Source organism: Rhinopithecus roxellana, chromosome 4 (genome assembly GCF_007565055.1).
Source record: "Rhinopithecus roxellana isolate Shanxi Qingling chromosome 4, ASM756505v1, whole genome shotgun sequence".
NCBI lineage: Eukaryota > Metazoa > Chordata > Mammalia > Primates > Cercopithecidae > Rhinopithecus > Rhinopithecus roxellana.
The window spans coordinates 72,016,698-72,032,276 of record NC_044552.1 but is presented as its reverse complement, the minus strand read 5'-3'; the positions used below and the strand labels follow the sequence as shown (position 1 = coordinate 72,032,276).

At 44.4% G+C, this 15,579-nt stretch overlaps 1 protein-coding gene and 1 non-coding gene across 2 annotated transcripts; both read left to right on the top strand.

Annotated features, from left to right (window-relative positions):
• The first annotated feature begins 472 nt into the window (after positions 1 to 472).
• Positions 473 to 9,871, top strand: GTF3C6 (general transcription factor IIIC subunit 6). Its single transcript, XM_010366028.2, has 6 exons — positions 473 to 749; positions 1,092 to 1,172; positions 2,350 to 2,413; positions 2,502 to 2,546; positions 4,334 to 4,447; positions 9,508 to 9,871. The coding sequence occupies exons 1-6, from the start codon at positions 696 to 698 to the stop codon at positions 9,786 to 9,788; spliced, it is 639 nt and encodes a 212-aa protein (XP_010364330.1). The 5' UTR covers positions 473 to 695; the 3' UTR covers positions 9,789 to 9,871.
• On the top strand, positions 5,096 to 5,199 carry LOC115897207. Its single transcript, XR_004057135.1, has one exon. It is a non-coding gene; the product is annotated as a small nucleolar RNA U13 (small nucleolar RNA).
• Positions 9,872 to 15,579: the final 5,708 nt, after the last annotated feature.

Genomic DNA, 15,579 nt, shown 5'->3' with positions numbered 1-15,579 from the left:
CTCTGTATTCCTATAACAATGTGTATCTCTACAGCACTTGCTTGGGTCCATTTATATACCTCTCACAGATCCTATACTCCTGCAGGCCTGAAACTTAAGCCCACTTTCTATTTTTCATAGCTCCTGGTGCAGTGCTTTTTACCGTGTAGGCGCTCATTAGTGTTAAACTGAATGTGCCTTTAACTTGGCTTGGGGGACGCTGAATTGAGGATGAGCGCTCACACAATATTAATAATTTCTTTCCAAGAAATGTGCTCGGGTCAACACAAGGCCTTTCTGTCCATAATCCGCCTGAAACCATGGTTTTCTTGCTTTCACCTTTATCCCCTGTGCCTTGCCAGTCCTCCCCGCCAGCGGGGCCGGGAGCCCGGCGACTCCCTAGATCGCAGGGCCTGTCTTGCGTGACCGAGAAGGCTCCGCTGCCTACGGCCGCCTAGCCCCCGCCCCTGCTTTCAGTCACTGAGCAAAGAGTGGGCCGTGGCGAGTCTCCACGCGAGCACCAGCGCTCTCGACGCCCGTAGCCACCCGCCCACCGGAAGCCGACATCTTGAGTTCTGGCAGGAGCGGTTTGCGCGGCGATGAGCGGAGTGGCAGGAACCCAGTGAGCTGCTCCGCGTAGGAGCTGCTGCCCGCACTCAAGATGGCGGCTCCGGGCGGGCGTGGCCACTGACTAGGAGGCGAGGCGCCAAGGGACCATGGCGGCGGTCGACGAGCGGGGTCTGGAGGACGGAGAAGAGGAGGAAGAGGAGGTAGTAAGCGCTACGCCGAAAGCCTGCACCGCAGTGGCGGTGATACCTGTGCTGGCCGTGTGTGGGGAAGGGAGTCGGGGAGCTGCGGGCGGGAGGGAGGCCCCGACGCTCCTCACCGGCTTCTTGCTGCTGGGCACGCGGAGCCGGGCAGCTTGGGACCTCAGCCCTAATCGTCACCCCGGACTTAGGATGGGAAGTACCGGGAAGTTACCTTAGGTAGCGTCGTTTCCTCTTGCTGAAAACGGGGTCCGGTTTTCACAAATGGATTTTTGGCTTCTTTTGCTAATTGCTCCCTCTTGCCCGCTCGCGTGCTAGCATGTTAACCCCTCTTTCTTTCACCAGGAGCAGTTGGTTCTGGTGGAATTATCAGGAATTATTGATTCAGACTTTCTCTCAAAATGTGAAAATAAATGCAAGGTTTTGGTGAGTTTTCTAGACTTGGGGGATTGTTCTAGAGTTTCTTAAATGTAAAACAAGAATGGTGAAATACCTGTCCACAAGTATTGATATATTTATTTCGCCTTACAAAGCAGTGAACTCTAAGGATAAGAAGTACACTAAGTATAATTAATTAGTGTATAATTAAGTATAATGTAGAAGTACAGGGGAACTATGGGAGCAGATAGGAGAAAATGGCTAACTTTGCTTGTTTGTTTGAATGTGTGGCTGAAGAGAAAGTTACAGATTTGGAGGAAGTAATATTGTGATACGGAACAGTACATATATTCCTATAATCTCAGCAGAGGTGGGAGGATCACTTGAGCCCAGGAATTGGAGACCATCCTGGGCAACATAGTGAGACCCCCTCTCTACAATAATAATAATAATAATAAATGGCTGGGTGCAGTGGCTCACGCCTGTAATCCCAACAGTTTGGGAGGCCGAGGTGGGTTGATCACGAGGTCAGGAGTTGGAGACCAGCCTGGCCAACATGGTGAAACTCCATCTCTACTAAAATACAAAAATTAGCCGGGGATGGTGGTGGACGCCTGTAATTCCAGCTACTCGGGAGGTTGAGAGAGGAGAATCGCGTGATCCCCGGAGGCGGAGGTTGCAGTGACCGAAATCGTGCCACTGCACTCCAGCCTGGGCAACAAAGGGCAAAACTCCATCTCAAAAAATAAAAATAAAAAAAATAATAAATTAGCTGGGCATGGTGGCATGCTCCTGTGGTCCCTGCTGCTCAGGAGGCTAGGGTGGGAGGATTGCCTGAACCCTCGTGGTCAAGGCTGCAGTGAGCCATGATCATGCCACTGCATTCCAGCCTGAGTGACAGAGCTAGACACTGTCTCAAAAAATAGATAGATGACAGATAGATAGATAGACTCTTTGCACTCCTGTTGACAAAACTTCCTCTGTTCTTAGCTTACTCTTGAAGAAGATGCTGATTGAAATAGACCTTGTTACTTGAGTATGAATTAAGTAGTCTTCAAGTTGTAGCTGCTGTGATCAGAGCAGTTGTAGTTTATCCTGTACTTGGTAGGACAAGATGCTCTAGAGTTTCCCCAGTTTTGGAGATTAGTTTCCTTGGTAGCAAGGTTACAATGTTGAAGCCTTTTTCTAATCATGTTTTTTTTTATGATCCTTTATTCTGTTGTAGGGCATTGACACTGAGAGGCCCATTCTGCAAGTGGACAGCTGTGTCTTTGCTGGGGAGTATGAAGGTAGGAGGATGTCAGATAGATGGAACTCTTTCTGATATGGACCTTTCAGAGATGGTAGCTCTTCTCAACAATTTGTATTTTTCTGCAGACACTCTTGGGACTTGTGTTATATTTGAAGAAAATGTTGAACATGGTAAGTGATTGCTGGCCCAGCCCTTTTTAATATGAACTATTTCAATCATACTTAAGCATAATAAACATTAAATATCTCATGTATCCATTGTCTAGCTGTATCATATCCTACCATTTTCCCAAATGTGACTCAGATTATAGTTTTAAAAAAACATGCCAGGCTGGGCCAGCTGTCTTAATCCTGTAATCCCAGCACTTTGGGAGGCCAAGGGAGGCAGATCACTTGAGGCCAGGAGTTCAAGACCAGCCTGGCCAACATGGCAAAACCCCATTTCTACTAAAAATACAAAAATTAGCTGTGTATGGTGGCATGTGCCTTCCAGCTACTTGGGAGACTGAGGCATGAGAATTGCGTGAACTGGGGAGATGGAGGTTGCAGTGAACTGATATCGTACCACTGCACTCCAGCCTGGGCAACAGAGCTAGACTGTGTCTCAAAAACAAACAAACCCATTCCAGATACATTTAAAGTCCTTCTATCCCCGTTTCCAAACTTATTTCTTTCCCTCTGTCTTCAGAGATCATCACTCTCCTGAATTTTTTTTTTTTTTTTTTTTTTGGAGACATAGTCTCACTGTCACCCAGGCTAGAGTGCAGTGGCATGATCTCGGCTCACTGCAACCTCCACCTCCCAGGTTCAAGCAATTCTCCTGCCTCAGCCTCCTGAGTAGCTGGGATTACAGGCACCTGTCACCACGCCCAGGTAATTTTTGTATTTTTGGTAGAGATGGGGTTTCACCATGTTGGCCAGGCTGGTCTCAAACTCCTGACCTCAAGTGACCTGCCTGCCTCGGCCTCTCAAAGGGATCCTCTCAAAAGGATTACAGGTGTGAGCCACCGCTCCTGGCCAAGGAATAAAAGAAGGGCTACTTCACAGGCAGAGCAGCCTACTTTCTAAAGTGTGGTATCAATTTACACTCACAGTAGCAATGTATGGAAGTGTCTGTGCTTCGTATCCTTGGCTGAAGGGCCTCATCTTCCCTTCTGCCTAGGCACAGAGTTTTCTGAAAGTTTCAACTCCAGGCAGCAGGTTGGCAGCAGTTTTTTTTCTCGGCCTGTCATGATTGAGAATGTCCCTACTCCAAACTTTGGCTTCAGGTAGTAAGTCTGACTTTGGTCCTTCATTTGAGTGGTAGAATTTTGGATCCCAATACGCTATAGGGTAAAATTCCTGGCCCCAGTTTCTACTTCCAGGATGAAGCCTGTTAGACCTATGGGTTTAATCTCACTCATAACTTTGTGTTTCTGACCTCTGAAGATGTTTGTTACTTTTGAATCCAGTTGTACTTTCAATTGTTAATGTAATTTTTTTTTTTTGAGACAGTTTTGCTCTTGTTGCCTAGGCTGGAGTGCAGTGGTGCAATCTCTGCTCACTGCAACCTCCACCTCCCGGGTTCAAGCAATTCTCCTGTTTCAGCCGCCCAAGTACCTGGGATTACAGGCATGTGCCACCATGCCCAGCTAATTTTTTGAACTTTTAGTAGAAACGGGGTTTCATCATGTTGGCCAGGCTGGTCTCGGAACTTCTGACCTCAGGTGAACCACCTGCCTTGGCCTCCCAAAGTGCAGGGATTACAGGCATGAGCCACTGTGCCTGGCCTGTTAATGTATTTTATCTGTTATTTTTCTATGCTTGGAGCAGGAGGGATGAGTTATACCTTGAATTTATTACACTGTCTTGACAGGAAGTAGTTTAATCTGACTCCCTATACTGGAATGATTAAGGCTTTATCTTTGTTTTATTTGATAGCACAAGCAGTATAATAATGGAGTTCATTTCTGTTCTAGCTGATACAGAAGGCAGTAATAAAACAGTGCTAAAATATAAATGTCATACAATGAAGAAGCTCAGCATGACAAGAACTCTTCTGACAGAGAAGAAGGAAGGAGAAGAAAACATAGGTTAGTTCCCTTATTCTCTGAAAACAGGTGATCCAGTACTGGCTTTGACAGTGGCCACTTTGATGCCAGGACACTCCTTGTACTTTTTAGTAATAACTATACGTGATTTTTTGTTTGTTTTTTTCAGACAGAGTCTTGCTCTGTCACTCAGGCTGGAGTGCACTGGCACAATCTCAGCTCACTGCAACCTCTGCCTCCCGGGCTCAAGCAATTCTCTTGCCCCAGCCTCCTGAGCAACAGGGATGACAGGCACCCACTACCACGCCTGGCTAATTTTTTTAGTAGAGACCAGATTTTACCATGTTGGCCAGGCTGGTCTCAAACTCCTGACCTCAAGTGATCCACCTACCCTGGCCTACAAAGTGCTTGAATTACAGGTGTGAGCCACTGTGCCTGGCCTCATAATATGTTTAATATATTAAAATGGAGGGTGCTCCATGTACAGTACCAAGCATAGAGTTAAAATGCAGTTGAACGCTCGTATAGTTGAGGGCACTGGGGACGTAGACATCTTTTATCTGCTTGGCATTGGAAATGACTGAGGAGTTTTTAAAGAAACTTGATATCTAAGCCCTAGAGAATTCAGTAGTGCTTCTCTCTCTCTCTTCTCCTTCCCCCTCTCCCCTCTTTAATTAAAAACTTCCTTGTACCTTTTTGTAGTTCATAAGCATGATGATTATGTTTTTACATTCATGTATAAGATGTGCCTCCCTCAAACCTTGTTATGATGTCAGCATATTACCTGTCTGATGTGTGGGGGGAAAAAACTTCCTTGTAAGCAAAGTGGATACGATCACAATAGTTCTCAATTCCCAAGGTGAAATCCCTTGGAAACTTTTGGCAGTTGCAGCAGCTTTCAACAGGCTCACAGCTGGAAAAAGCTGGCTTTTTTTTTTTTTTTTAAAGACAGTCTCTTTCTGTCACTCAGGCTAGAGTACAGTGGAGCCATCTTGGCTCACTGCAACCTCCGCCTCCTGGATGCAAGCGATTCTCCTGCCTCAGCCTCCCGAGTAGCTGGGATTACAGGTAGCTAGGATTACAGGCATGCACCATTACACCTGTATGATTTTTGTATTTTTATTAGAGACAGGGTTTCACCATGTTGGCCAGGCTGGTCTTGAACTCCTGACTTCAGATGATCAACCTGCCTCGGCCTCCCAAAGTGCTGGGGATTACAGGCATGAGCCACCGCCCCTGGCCAAAAGCTGGCTTTAAAAGTGGGGGAGACTCTAGGACCACAATTGTTAGTCATCAGTCTAGTTTTTATTATTATTATTATTTAATTACTTTATTTTATTTTATTTGAGACAGGGTCTCACTCTGTCACCTAGGCTGGAGTGCGGTGGTGCGATGTCGGCTGACTGTGACCTCTGCCCCCATCCCCCTACCTCAGCCTCCCCAGTAGTTGGGGCCACAGGCATTTCCACCATGCCTGGCTGTTTTGTTTTTGTTTTTCTTTTTTCTTTTTTTTGAGATGGAGTTTCACTCCATCGCCCAGGCTGGAGTGCAATGGCGTGATCTCTGCTCACTGCAGCCTCTACCTTCCAGGTTCAAGCAATTCTCCTGCCTCAGCCTTGTGAGTAGCTGAGACTACAGGCACATGCCACCATGCCCAGCTAATTTTTGTATTTTTAGTAGAGACAGGGTTTCACCATGTTGGTCAGGCTGGTCTAGAACTGACTTTGTTATTTGCCTGCCTCAGCCTCCCAAAGTGCTGGGATTATAGGAGTGAGCTACCGCACCCGGCCTTCTTTGTATTTTTAGTAGCGATGGAGTCTCGCCATGTTGCCCAGGCTGGTCTCGAACTCCTGAAGAGACCACTGTGCCCAGCCTTTCTTTTTCTTTTGGCGTTTTTCTTTTTTTCTTTTCTGGAGACAGAGTCTTACTCTATCCCCCAGGCTGGAGTGCAGTGGTGTGATCTCAGCTCACTGCAACCTCTGCCTCCCAGGTTCAAGTGATTCTCCTGCCTCAGCCTCCTGAGTAGCTGGGATTACAGGTACCCACCACCACGCCTGGCTAATTTTCAGTAGAGACAGGGTTTCTTTATCTTATTTTATTTTTTGGAGACGAGTTTCGCTGTTGTTGCCCAGGCTGGAGTGGGGTGGTGCGATCTCAGCTCACTGCAACTTCCACCTCCTAGGTTCAAGTGATTCTCCTGCCTCAGCCTCCTGAGTAGCTGGGATTACAGGCATGCACCACCACGCCCAGCTAATTTTGCATTTTTAGTAGAGAGATGGAGTTTCTCCATATTGGTCAGGCTGGTCTCCAACTTCTGACCTCAGGTGATCTGCCCACCTCAGCTTCCCAAAGTGCTGGGATTACAGGTGTGAGCCACTGCGCCCAACCTTTTTTTTTTTTTTTTTTAAATAGAGACAGGGTCTTACTATGTTATCCAGCTGGTCTCAACCTCCTGGACTCAAGTGATCCTCCTGCCTCAGCCTCCCAAAGTGTTGGGATTACAGGCATGAGTTCTTAATTTGCATCCACTTATTCTTCTTCACTTGCTGGTCACCACATACTAGAGACTTTTAGACTAGTGGTTCTTTCACCTGAAGTAGATATATGTTTGTGGAGTTGAAAAAACAATAATTTGATGGTTTAAAAGTTCACTGCTCAATAACATATATGAAACTCTAATAAGATTCTCATGATGAGTATTTATAGCTTAACAAGGGATAAACATTTGAAGGTACGTTGATCTTATAAAATTAATTACATCACCTCTATACAACTATATAATAAACCCTTGTTCTTATATCCCTTATGTATATCCCTGAACTATCCCCCTTTTTAGGCACCTTGTAATAATTATAGGAAGAAAGAGGTACTAGGTTCTAGAATAAACTTAAAAGGCTAACATGTATCATAAGCTTAGCTATCATTGGGATATTCTTATTAAAGGAAGTTACGAGTTTCCTCTTCGTAGTCTTTAATAATCTGACAGATCTTTGGGAATATTTGGGTGTTTTGTTTAGTCAAATAAATGAGCAACCAACAATTCGAGTCTGCATTAGTTATCTACTGCTGCATAACAAATTACCCCTAAACTTAACAGCTTAAAACAACAACAGAAAACCAGTATCTTACAGTTTCTGTGAATCAGGAATTTGGGAGCAGTTTAGGTAGGTGGTTCTGGCTCCAGGTCTCTGATAACGTTGCAGGCAAAATGTTATCTGGGCTGCGGTCATCTGAAGGCTTGACTAATGCTGGAAATCTGATTGTAAAATGGCTTATTCATATGGCTTGTAAATTTATTTTGGTTGTTGGCAGGAGGCCTTAGTTCCTTGCCATGTTGTTCTCACAGGACTGTTTGAATGTCCTCCTGATACGGCAGCTGGCTTCTCTCAGATAAAGTATTCCATGAAAACAAGGTAGAAGCCACAGTATCTTTTATGAACTAGACTTAGAAGTCACAGTCTTGGCTGGGCACAGTGGCTCACGCCTGTAATCCCAGCACTTTGGGAGGCCAAGGCAGGCAGATCACTTGAGGTCAGGAGTTCAAGACCTGCCTGGCCAACATGGTGAGACCCCCATCTCTACTAAAAATACAAAAAATTAGCCAGGTGTGGTGGCACGCGCCTGTAATCCCAGCTACTCGGGAGGCTGAGGTGGGAGAATTGCTTGAACGCAGTAGGCAGAGGTTGCAGTGAGCCGAGATCATGCTATTGCACTCCAGCCTGGGCGACAAAGCGAGACTCTGTCTAAAAAAAAAAAGAAGTGACAGTCTTGTCATTTCCACATTCCACTATTCAGTGTGGGACAGGACTACACAGGGGCATGAATACCCGGAAGGTGAAGATCATTGGGGACCATCTTGTAGGCTGGCTACCAAACACGGCTACATGCTGGAGGCAAAACAGAACAGAGAGGAAGTGTGACTCTTACCTTCTAGGAACTTGCATTCTAAAGTAAATTACATTGAAACAGACACGAATGAATATGAGTGAACATCAAATTCATTCTATTTTAAGTATTATGCTAAATAACAGAATAAAGGATAGCTTTAAGATTTTGAGCCTGGCCGACTAGGAGAATGATGTTATTGCAGGAAAAAAATATGAACATCTGTAGTTGAAACTGAATTGGAAGAAAAAGGACTAATAACCAGGTGCAGTGGGTCATGCCTGTGATCCCAGCACTTTGGGAGGTGAGGCGGGTGGATGGCTTGAGGTTAGGAGTTCAAGACCAGCCTAGCCAACATGGTGAAATTCCGTCTCTATTGAAAAAAAATTAGCCGGGCATGGTGGCACACACCTGTAATCCCAGCTACTTGGGGGGCTGAGGCACGAGAATTGCTTGAACTGGGGAGGCAGAGGTTGCAGTGAGCCAAGATTGTGGCTGCACTCCAGCTTGGGTGACAGAGCGAGACTTTGTCTTTTTTTTTTTTTTTTTTTGAGAAGGAGTCTTGCTCTGTCGCCCAGGCTGGAGTGCAGTGGCGTGATCTCGGCTCACTGCAAGCTCCGCCTCCCAGGTTCACACCATTCTCCTGGCTCAGCCTCCGGAGTAGCTGGGACTACAGGCGCCCGCCACCTCGCCCGGCTAATTTTTTGTATTTTTTTAGTAGAGACGGGGTTTCACCGTGTTAGCCAGGATGGTCTCGATCTCCTGACCTCGTGATCCGCCCGTCTCGGCCTCCCAAAGTGCTGGGATTATAGGCTTGAGCCACCAAGCCCGGCCGAGACTTTGTCTTAAAAAAAAAAAAAAAAAAAAATTGTAGGGTAGTGGTAAGTTTTCTTGAAGGCATAAGATGGCAGAGAGTGCTCAAATTATATTTCACAATGATCTGAGAACTGAACTCTGGAAAAAGGCATGGAATAGTAATTGAGGTTGATAACTTGTAGTGATTTTGATGGTACCTACCTAATAGGCATTCCAAGGTCTCTAGAGAAGATGGAAAGTATATTTTATCAGTAGTTACAGACAGCATATTCCTTGATTTATGTTGGGCTTTCAGTTTGACATGTATTCATATGATAGAGATTTAAAATAAATAAACATATACTTCCCTAAAATTCATTTTTTGTTTCTTTTTGGTTTATTCCTCATCCCTTCCAAATTAGGTGGGGTGGAATGGCTGCAAATAAAGGATAATGATTTCTCCTATCGACCCAACATGATTTGTAGCTTTCTACATGAAAATGAAGACGAAGAAGTGGTAGCTTCAGCCCCAGATAAATCTTTGGAATTGGAAGAGGAAGAGATTCAAATGAACGACAGTTCAAACCTGAGTTGTGAACAGGAGAAACCAATGCACTTGGATATAGAAGATTCTGGTCCTCTTATTGATATACCTTCTGAGACAGAAGGTTCTGTTTTTATGGAAACTCAAATGCTGCCTTAGAAATCACTCCTAGATGAAAAGTTTCTCATAATAACTTGTCAAGAACTTTTTAGAGTTCTTACATAAAAATAATTGCTGTGTAGCTTTCAGTCTTTTAACATTTTTTGGTATTTTATCAGCTATACACACATATCCAGTCATAACACAACTTATTTTACCAGAATCATTTGGGACCAGACATGAATTGGATTTTTAAAATACAGTTTAGGCTGGGTGCAGTGGTTCATACCTGTAATCTCAGCACTTTGGGAAGCCGAGGTGGGAGGATCACTTGAGTAGCCTAGGAGTTTGAGACAATCTGGGTAACACAGGGAGGTCCCATCTCTATAAAAATTTTTTTAGAATTAGCTGGACATAGTGTCGTGCGCCTATGGTACCAGCTACTGGGCAGCTGACCTGGGAGGATGGCCTGGGATTGGGAAGTCGAGGCTGCAGTGAGCTGTGTTTGCGCCTCTGTACTCTCGCCTGAGTGACACCCTGTCTTAAAAAATAAGTGAAATGAAATATTTTTAAATGACTTTAGGGACCCTACTGAGTCCTTTAAATTCAAAGTTGTATTAAGTATATGAAGTTTTCCTTGGAGGCTGTTAAAAATTACTACAAAGTCAGTGACTTAACACAAATGTACTATCTTACAGTTTTGTAGGTGAGAAGTGTGGCACAGGTCTTACCTGGGCTAAATTCAAGGTGCTGGCAGGAACGCATTCCTTTATGGAGGTTTTGGGCTGGGGGCAAATCCATTTCCTTGTTTATTTAGTTGTTGGCAGAGTTCAGTGCTTTTCAGTTAAAGGATCAAAGTCTCCTTTCCTTGTTGTCCGTTAGCTGAGGGTCATTTCTAGCTTCTGAAGGCTGCCTTTGTTCCTTGGCTCATGATCCCCTTTTCTTCAGAGCCTGCAATAGTGGGTGAAGTCCCTCTCCCATTTTGAATCATTCCTGTTACTTCTTCCATCATCCCTCTCTCTGACCTACCTTTCTGTCTTCCATTTCCACTGTTAAATGTCTACTTGATTACTTTGGGCCCACTTAGATAATCTCCCTATTTTAAGGTCAATAACTTTTTTTTTTTCTTTGAGACAGGGTCTCGCTCCGTCACCCAGGCTGGAGTGCAGTGGCGTGACCACAGCTTACTGCAGCCTGGGACTCACAGGCTCAAGCCATCCTCCACCTCAGCCTCCTGAGTAGGTGAGACTACAGGCACACACCACCATGCCAGGCTATTGTTTTTTTTTAAAATTTTTTTTTAAGAGATGGGATCTCATTATGTTGCCCAGGCTGGTCTTGAACTCCTGGGCTTTAGTGATCCTCCTGTCTTGGCCTCTCGATGTGCTGGGATTACAGGCATGAACCACTGCATCCAGCCAAAGGTGTATAGTATTAATTCTGGCCAGGTGCAGTGGCTTACACCTGTAATCTCAGCACATTGGGAGGCCGAGGCGGGTGGATCACAAGGTCAGGAGTTTGAGACCAGCCTGGCCAACATGGTGAAACCCCGTCTCTACTAAAAATACAAAAATTAGCCAGGTGTGGTGGTGCACACCTGTAATCCCAGCTATTCAGGAGGCCGAGGCAGGAGAATTGCTTGAACACGAGAGGCAGAGGTTGCAGTGAGCTGAGATCGCGCCATTGCACTCCAGCCTGGGTGACAGAGTGAGACTCCATCTCAAAAAAAAAAAAAAAAAACACCAAAAAACAAAAAAACATTAATTCCATCTGCAAAGTCTCTTTTGCTAGGTCATTTAACATACACAGGCATTAATACTAGAGATTAGGGCATGGAAATCTTTGGGGCTATTTTTAATCTACTACAATAAGTATTTTATCAAGAAAAAGAATTTTGAAGTGCTTAAGGATAAAGGAACAATTCCAAATATTCCAGATGCAATTTTGCTCCTTTCCCACTTGAGAAAGATTATTGGAATTCAGCTGTATTCGTTATTATGGCAGTAAACTAAATCTGTGCTAGTTTATATTTTTTAAGTCAATTATTCACATCCTTTGATACTTTGTTACAGGTTGAGCTGTGTAAAACTGCCAATATTTGATTGTTTCCAACTACAAAAAACAGCAATTTCCTGTAGTTTAACCTAGTCCCAGTAAGTTACATACCTCATGTTAATTACATCTCACAATTGGTGGAGATATAACTATTTTAACAGATTAGAGAGCTAATGTTCTAGGATGAATAATTTTTTTTTTTTTTTAAATTAAGTTCTGGCTCTATCACCCAGGCTTTAGTGTAATGGCACAATCTGGGCTCACTGCAACCTCTGCCTCCTGGGCTTAAGCCATCCTCCCACCTCAGCCTCCCTAGTAGCTGGGACTACAGGGGTGTGCGACCACACCCAGCTTATTTTTGTATTTTTTGTAGAGATGGGGTTTTGCCATGTTGCCCAGGCTGGTCTCAAACTCGTGAATTCAAGTGATCCTCCTGCCTTGACAAAGTACTATAATTACAGGTGTGAGCCATCATGCCTGGCCCAAAGAATGTTTTTCTTCAAAAAGTTTTATATTTAATTGGAAAATGACTTACCTTGATAAAAAGCATTTTCAAATCATAAGCAGATGATTATAAGCATAATCTTCCCAATGTCTATATGACTTTTTAATTTTTTTACTTTTTTTGAGATAATCTGTCACTCTTGTTGCCCAGGCTGGAGTGCAGTGGCACGATCTTGGCTCACCACAACCTCCATCTCCCAGGTTCAAGCGATTCTCACGCCTCAGCCTCCCAAGTAGCTGGGATTACAGGCATGTGCCACCATGCCCAGCTAAGAATTTATGACTTTTTTTAGTCTCAGTTTTTATTGACAGCTTATTGTTCCCCCTATATGTATGTATAGGAGAGAATGCTCATTGCCTGACCCAATTATCTGTTCTCCTTTTTTTGCTTTGTATCAGAATCCCAGAATTTATTCAGGTTAGCAGTGTGCCTAGCTTTCCTTGCAGATACATGTGGTCATATGACTAAGTTCTGGCATTGACATGGAATAAGAAGTGCTGAGTGATGGAGAAAAGAAGACGACGAAGAAAAAACAGGTGCTGAGTGGTGCTTCTGGGACATTTCCTTAAAGGCTTAAGAGGAAGCAGGTGGGCTTATCTTCTGTTCCTGCTGGAACATGGATGTGGTAGCTAGAGCTCCATCCAGCAGGATTCTTGGACTTCAAAGTAACTTTGGAAATAGAAGCCATGAATGGCAGAGCAGCAATATAGAAGACTGGGTCTTGATACTGTGAGATTACCCTGGACTGCTATAAGTAAAGGGTTAATAAAACCCTTTCTTTCTGCCTGGTGAAATGACCTTGAATTTGGCTTTCAGCACTGTTTCTCTGGAAACCTACTAGGCTGGAGTATCAGCTGTAATATTAGGCAATATTGTTTATGATTAAAAATGAGCCCTTAGCTGGGCACGGTGGTTCACAGTTGTAATCCCAGCACTTTGGGAGGCCAAGATGGATGGATCACTTGAATCCAGGAGTTTGAGACCAGCCTGAGTGGTATGGCAAAATCCTGTCTCTATAAAAAACAAAAAAAGTAGCTGGGCATGGTGGTGTGTGCCTGTAGTCCCAGTTACTTAGGAGGCTGAGGCAAGAGGATTGCTTGAGCCTAGGAGGTGGAGGTTGCAGTGACCCGAGATCACACCATGCCACTGTACTACAGCTGTGGCAGAACCTTGTCTCAAAAAAAAAAAAAAGACACCTTATTGGTAAACTGTTTGGACCAGGAAGACTAACACGTACTACAAATGCCCACTGGAAAACATGGGCTTTGGAATTCCTTAAGTGTGGTGTTCCTTATTGCAAATATTTCTGGAAGCAACACTCATGTACTGTTTCAACAGGGATTGGTTTTTCTGGAGCATAAAGCTTCTAAGCCTCGTGGCTTCTGCACCCATCCAAAATGATCTAGTTTCTTTACCCCTCAGCTGACACTTGGGAGGCTGGAATAAAGACTCCTGCAGAAATAAGTCTCATGCTGCTGTGTTGCTGTGCTGTTCCTTGTTCTGTATCCTGGAATACTAAGTGAGCTGGGTGCCAGGTTGGGTTCCACAAGGCTTACTGGGGTCCTGTGATTGTGAATGTCATTCCAAACCTGTAGCTATTGCTGATGTTTAGGCAGAGAAGGCATTGAGGCATTGCCATTTTCTACCTCTGGACTTCTACATAAAGAGGGAAATTAGCTGCTCTCTTTGTTAGGTCACTCTGTAATAGCCAAACATAATACTAATTGATACACATGTATTTTATTTTTTTATTTTTTGAGTCTTCACTCTGTCGCCCAGGCTGGAGTGCAGTGGCACGATCTCAGCTCAGTGCAACCTCTGCCTCCTGGGTTCAAGCAATTCTCCTGCCTCAGCCTCCCGTGTAGCTGGAATTACAGGCGTGAACCACCACGCCTTGCTAATTTTTTATATTTTTAGTAAAGACAGGGTTTTGCCATGTTGGCCAGGCTGGTCTCCAACTCCTGACCTCAAGTGATCCACCTGCCTTGGCCTCCCAAAGTGCTGGGATTACAGGCATAAGCCACCGCACCCGGCCTGATACATATGTATTTTAAAAAACATGACAAATACTAAAAAGTAGGCCAGGTGCGGTGGCTCATGCCTGTAATCCCAGCACTTCGGGAGGCCAAAGCAGGACGATTGCTTAAACTAGGAGTTCAAGACCAGCCTGGGCAAGAGAGCAAGACCTCATCTCTATTAAAAAAAAGTATAGGGCCGGGCGCGGTGGCTCAAGCCTGTAATCCCAGCACTTTGGGAGGCCGAGACGGGTGGATCATGAGGTCAGGAGATCGAGACCATCCTGGCTAACATGGTGAAACCCCGTTTCTACTAAAAAATACAAAAAAACTAGCCAGGTGAGGTGGCGGGCGCCTGTAGTCCCAGTTACTCGGGAGGCTGAGGTAGGAGAATGGCATGAACCCGGGAGGCGGAGCTTGCAATGAACTGAGATCCGGCCACTGCACTCCAGCCTGGGTGACAGAGCGAGACTCCGTCTCAAAAAAAAAAAAAAAAAAAAAAAAAAAAAGTATAAAGAAACGAAATATTCCTGAGATTTGTAATCTTGCAAAAGAAACTGATCTACACTATAGTGTAGTTCTACCTTAAGTTGAAGAGGAAAATAAAATCTTAAATTCTGATGAAAACATACATGTTAAGCTCCTTACCTATTTATAAGTGTTTCAAATTTAGTAAAGTAGTCTTATTTTTTAACTATATAATATTTTGTGAGACTAGAATTTCATTTATGAATTTCTTTGCCATTAATTGCCTTAGTAACTCACTAGGATTACCTAAAAGCTAATGTTAGAACCAGAGTCCTTGTATAGTTATCACACTAAGTACTACTTTTTAAAAAAATTAATAATATTATTTTTAAAAAATAGAGAAGGGGTTTTGCCAGTTGCCTGGGCTGGTCTTGAGCTCCCGCGCTCAAGCCATCTGCCTGCCTCGGCCTCCCACTAAGTACTACTTTTGACATTGAATGCAGTGGATTGCTTTTGTTGACAAATAATACTTTTCAATTTAGAAGGATCATATCGTTGCCTGGGCGCGGTGGCTCACGCCTGTAATCCCAGCACTTTGGGAGGCCGAGGTCGAGGTAAGCAGATTCCTTGAGGCCAGGAGTTCAAGACCAGCCTGGACAACATGGCAAAACCCCATCTCTACAAAAAATATAAAAATTAGCTGGGCGTGGTGTTGCACACCTGTAGCTGCAGCTACTCAGGAGGCTGAGGTAGGAGGACCACCTGAGCCCAGGGAAGTCAAGGCTACAATGAGCTGTGACCATACCAC

Bases quoted from the DNA above. Each gene is read 5' to 3' on its own strand.
- GTF3C6 (XM_010366028.2), top strand. From the start codon at position 696: ATGGCGGCGGTCGACGAGCGGGGTCTGGAGGACGGAGAAGAGGAGGAA. The intron at 750-1,091 runs GTAGTAAGCGCT...TTCTTTCACCAG, and splicing joins GAGAAGAGGAGGAAGAGGAG to GAGCAGTTGGTTCTGGTGGA. The intron at 2,414-2,501 runs GTAGGAGGATGT...ATTTTTCTGCAG, and splicing joins CTTTGCTGGGGAGTATGAAG to ACACTCTTGGGACTTGTGTT.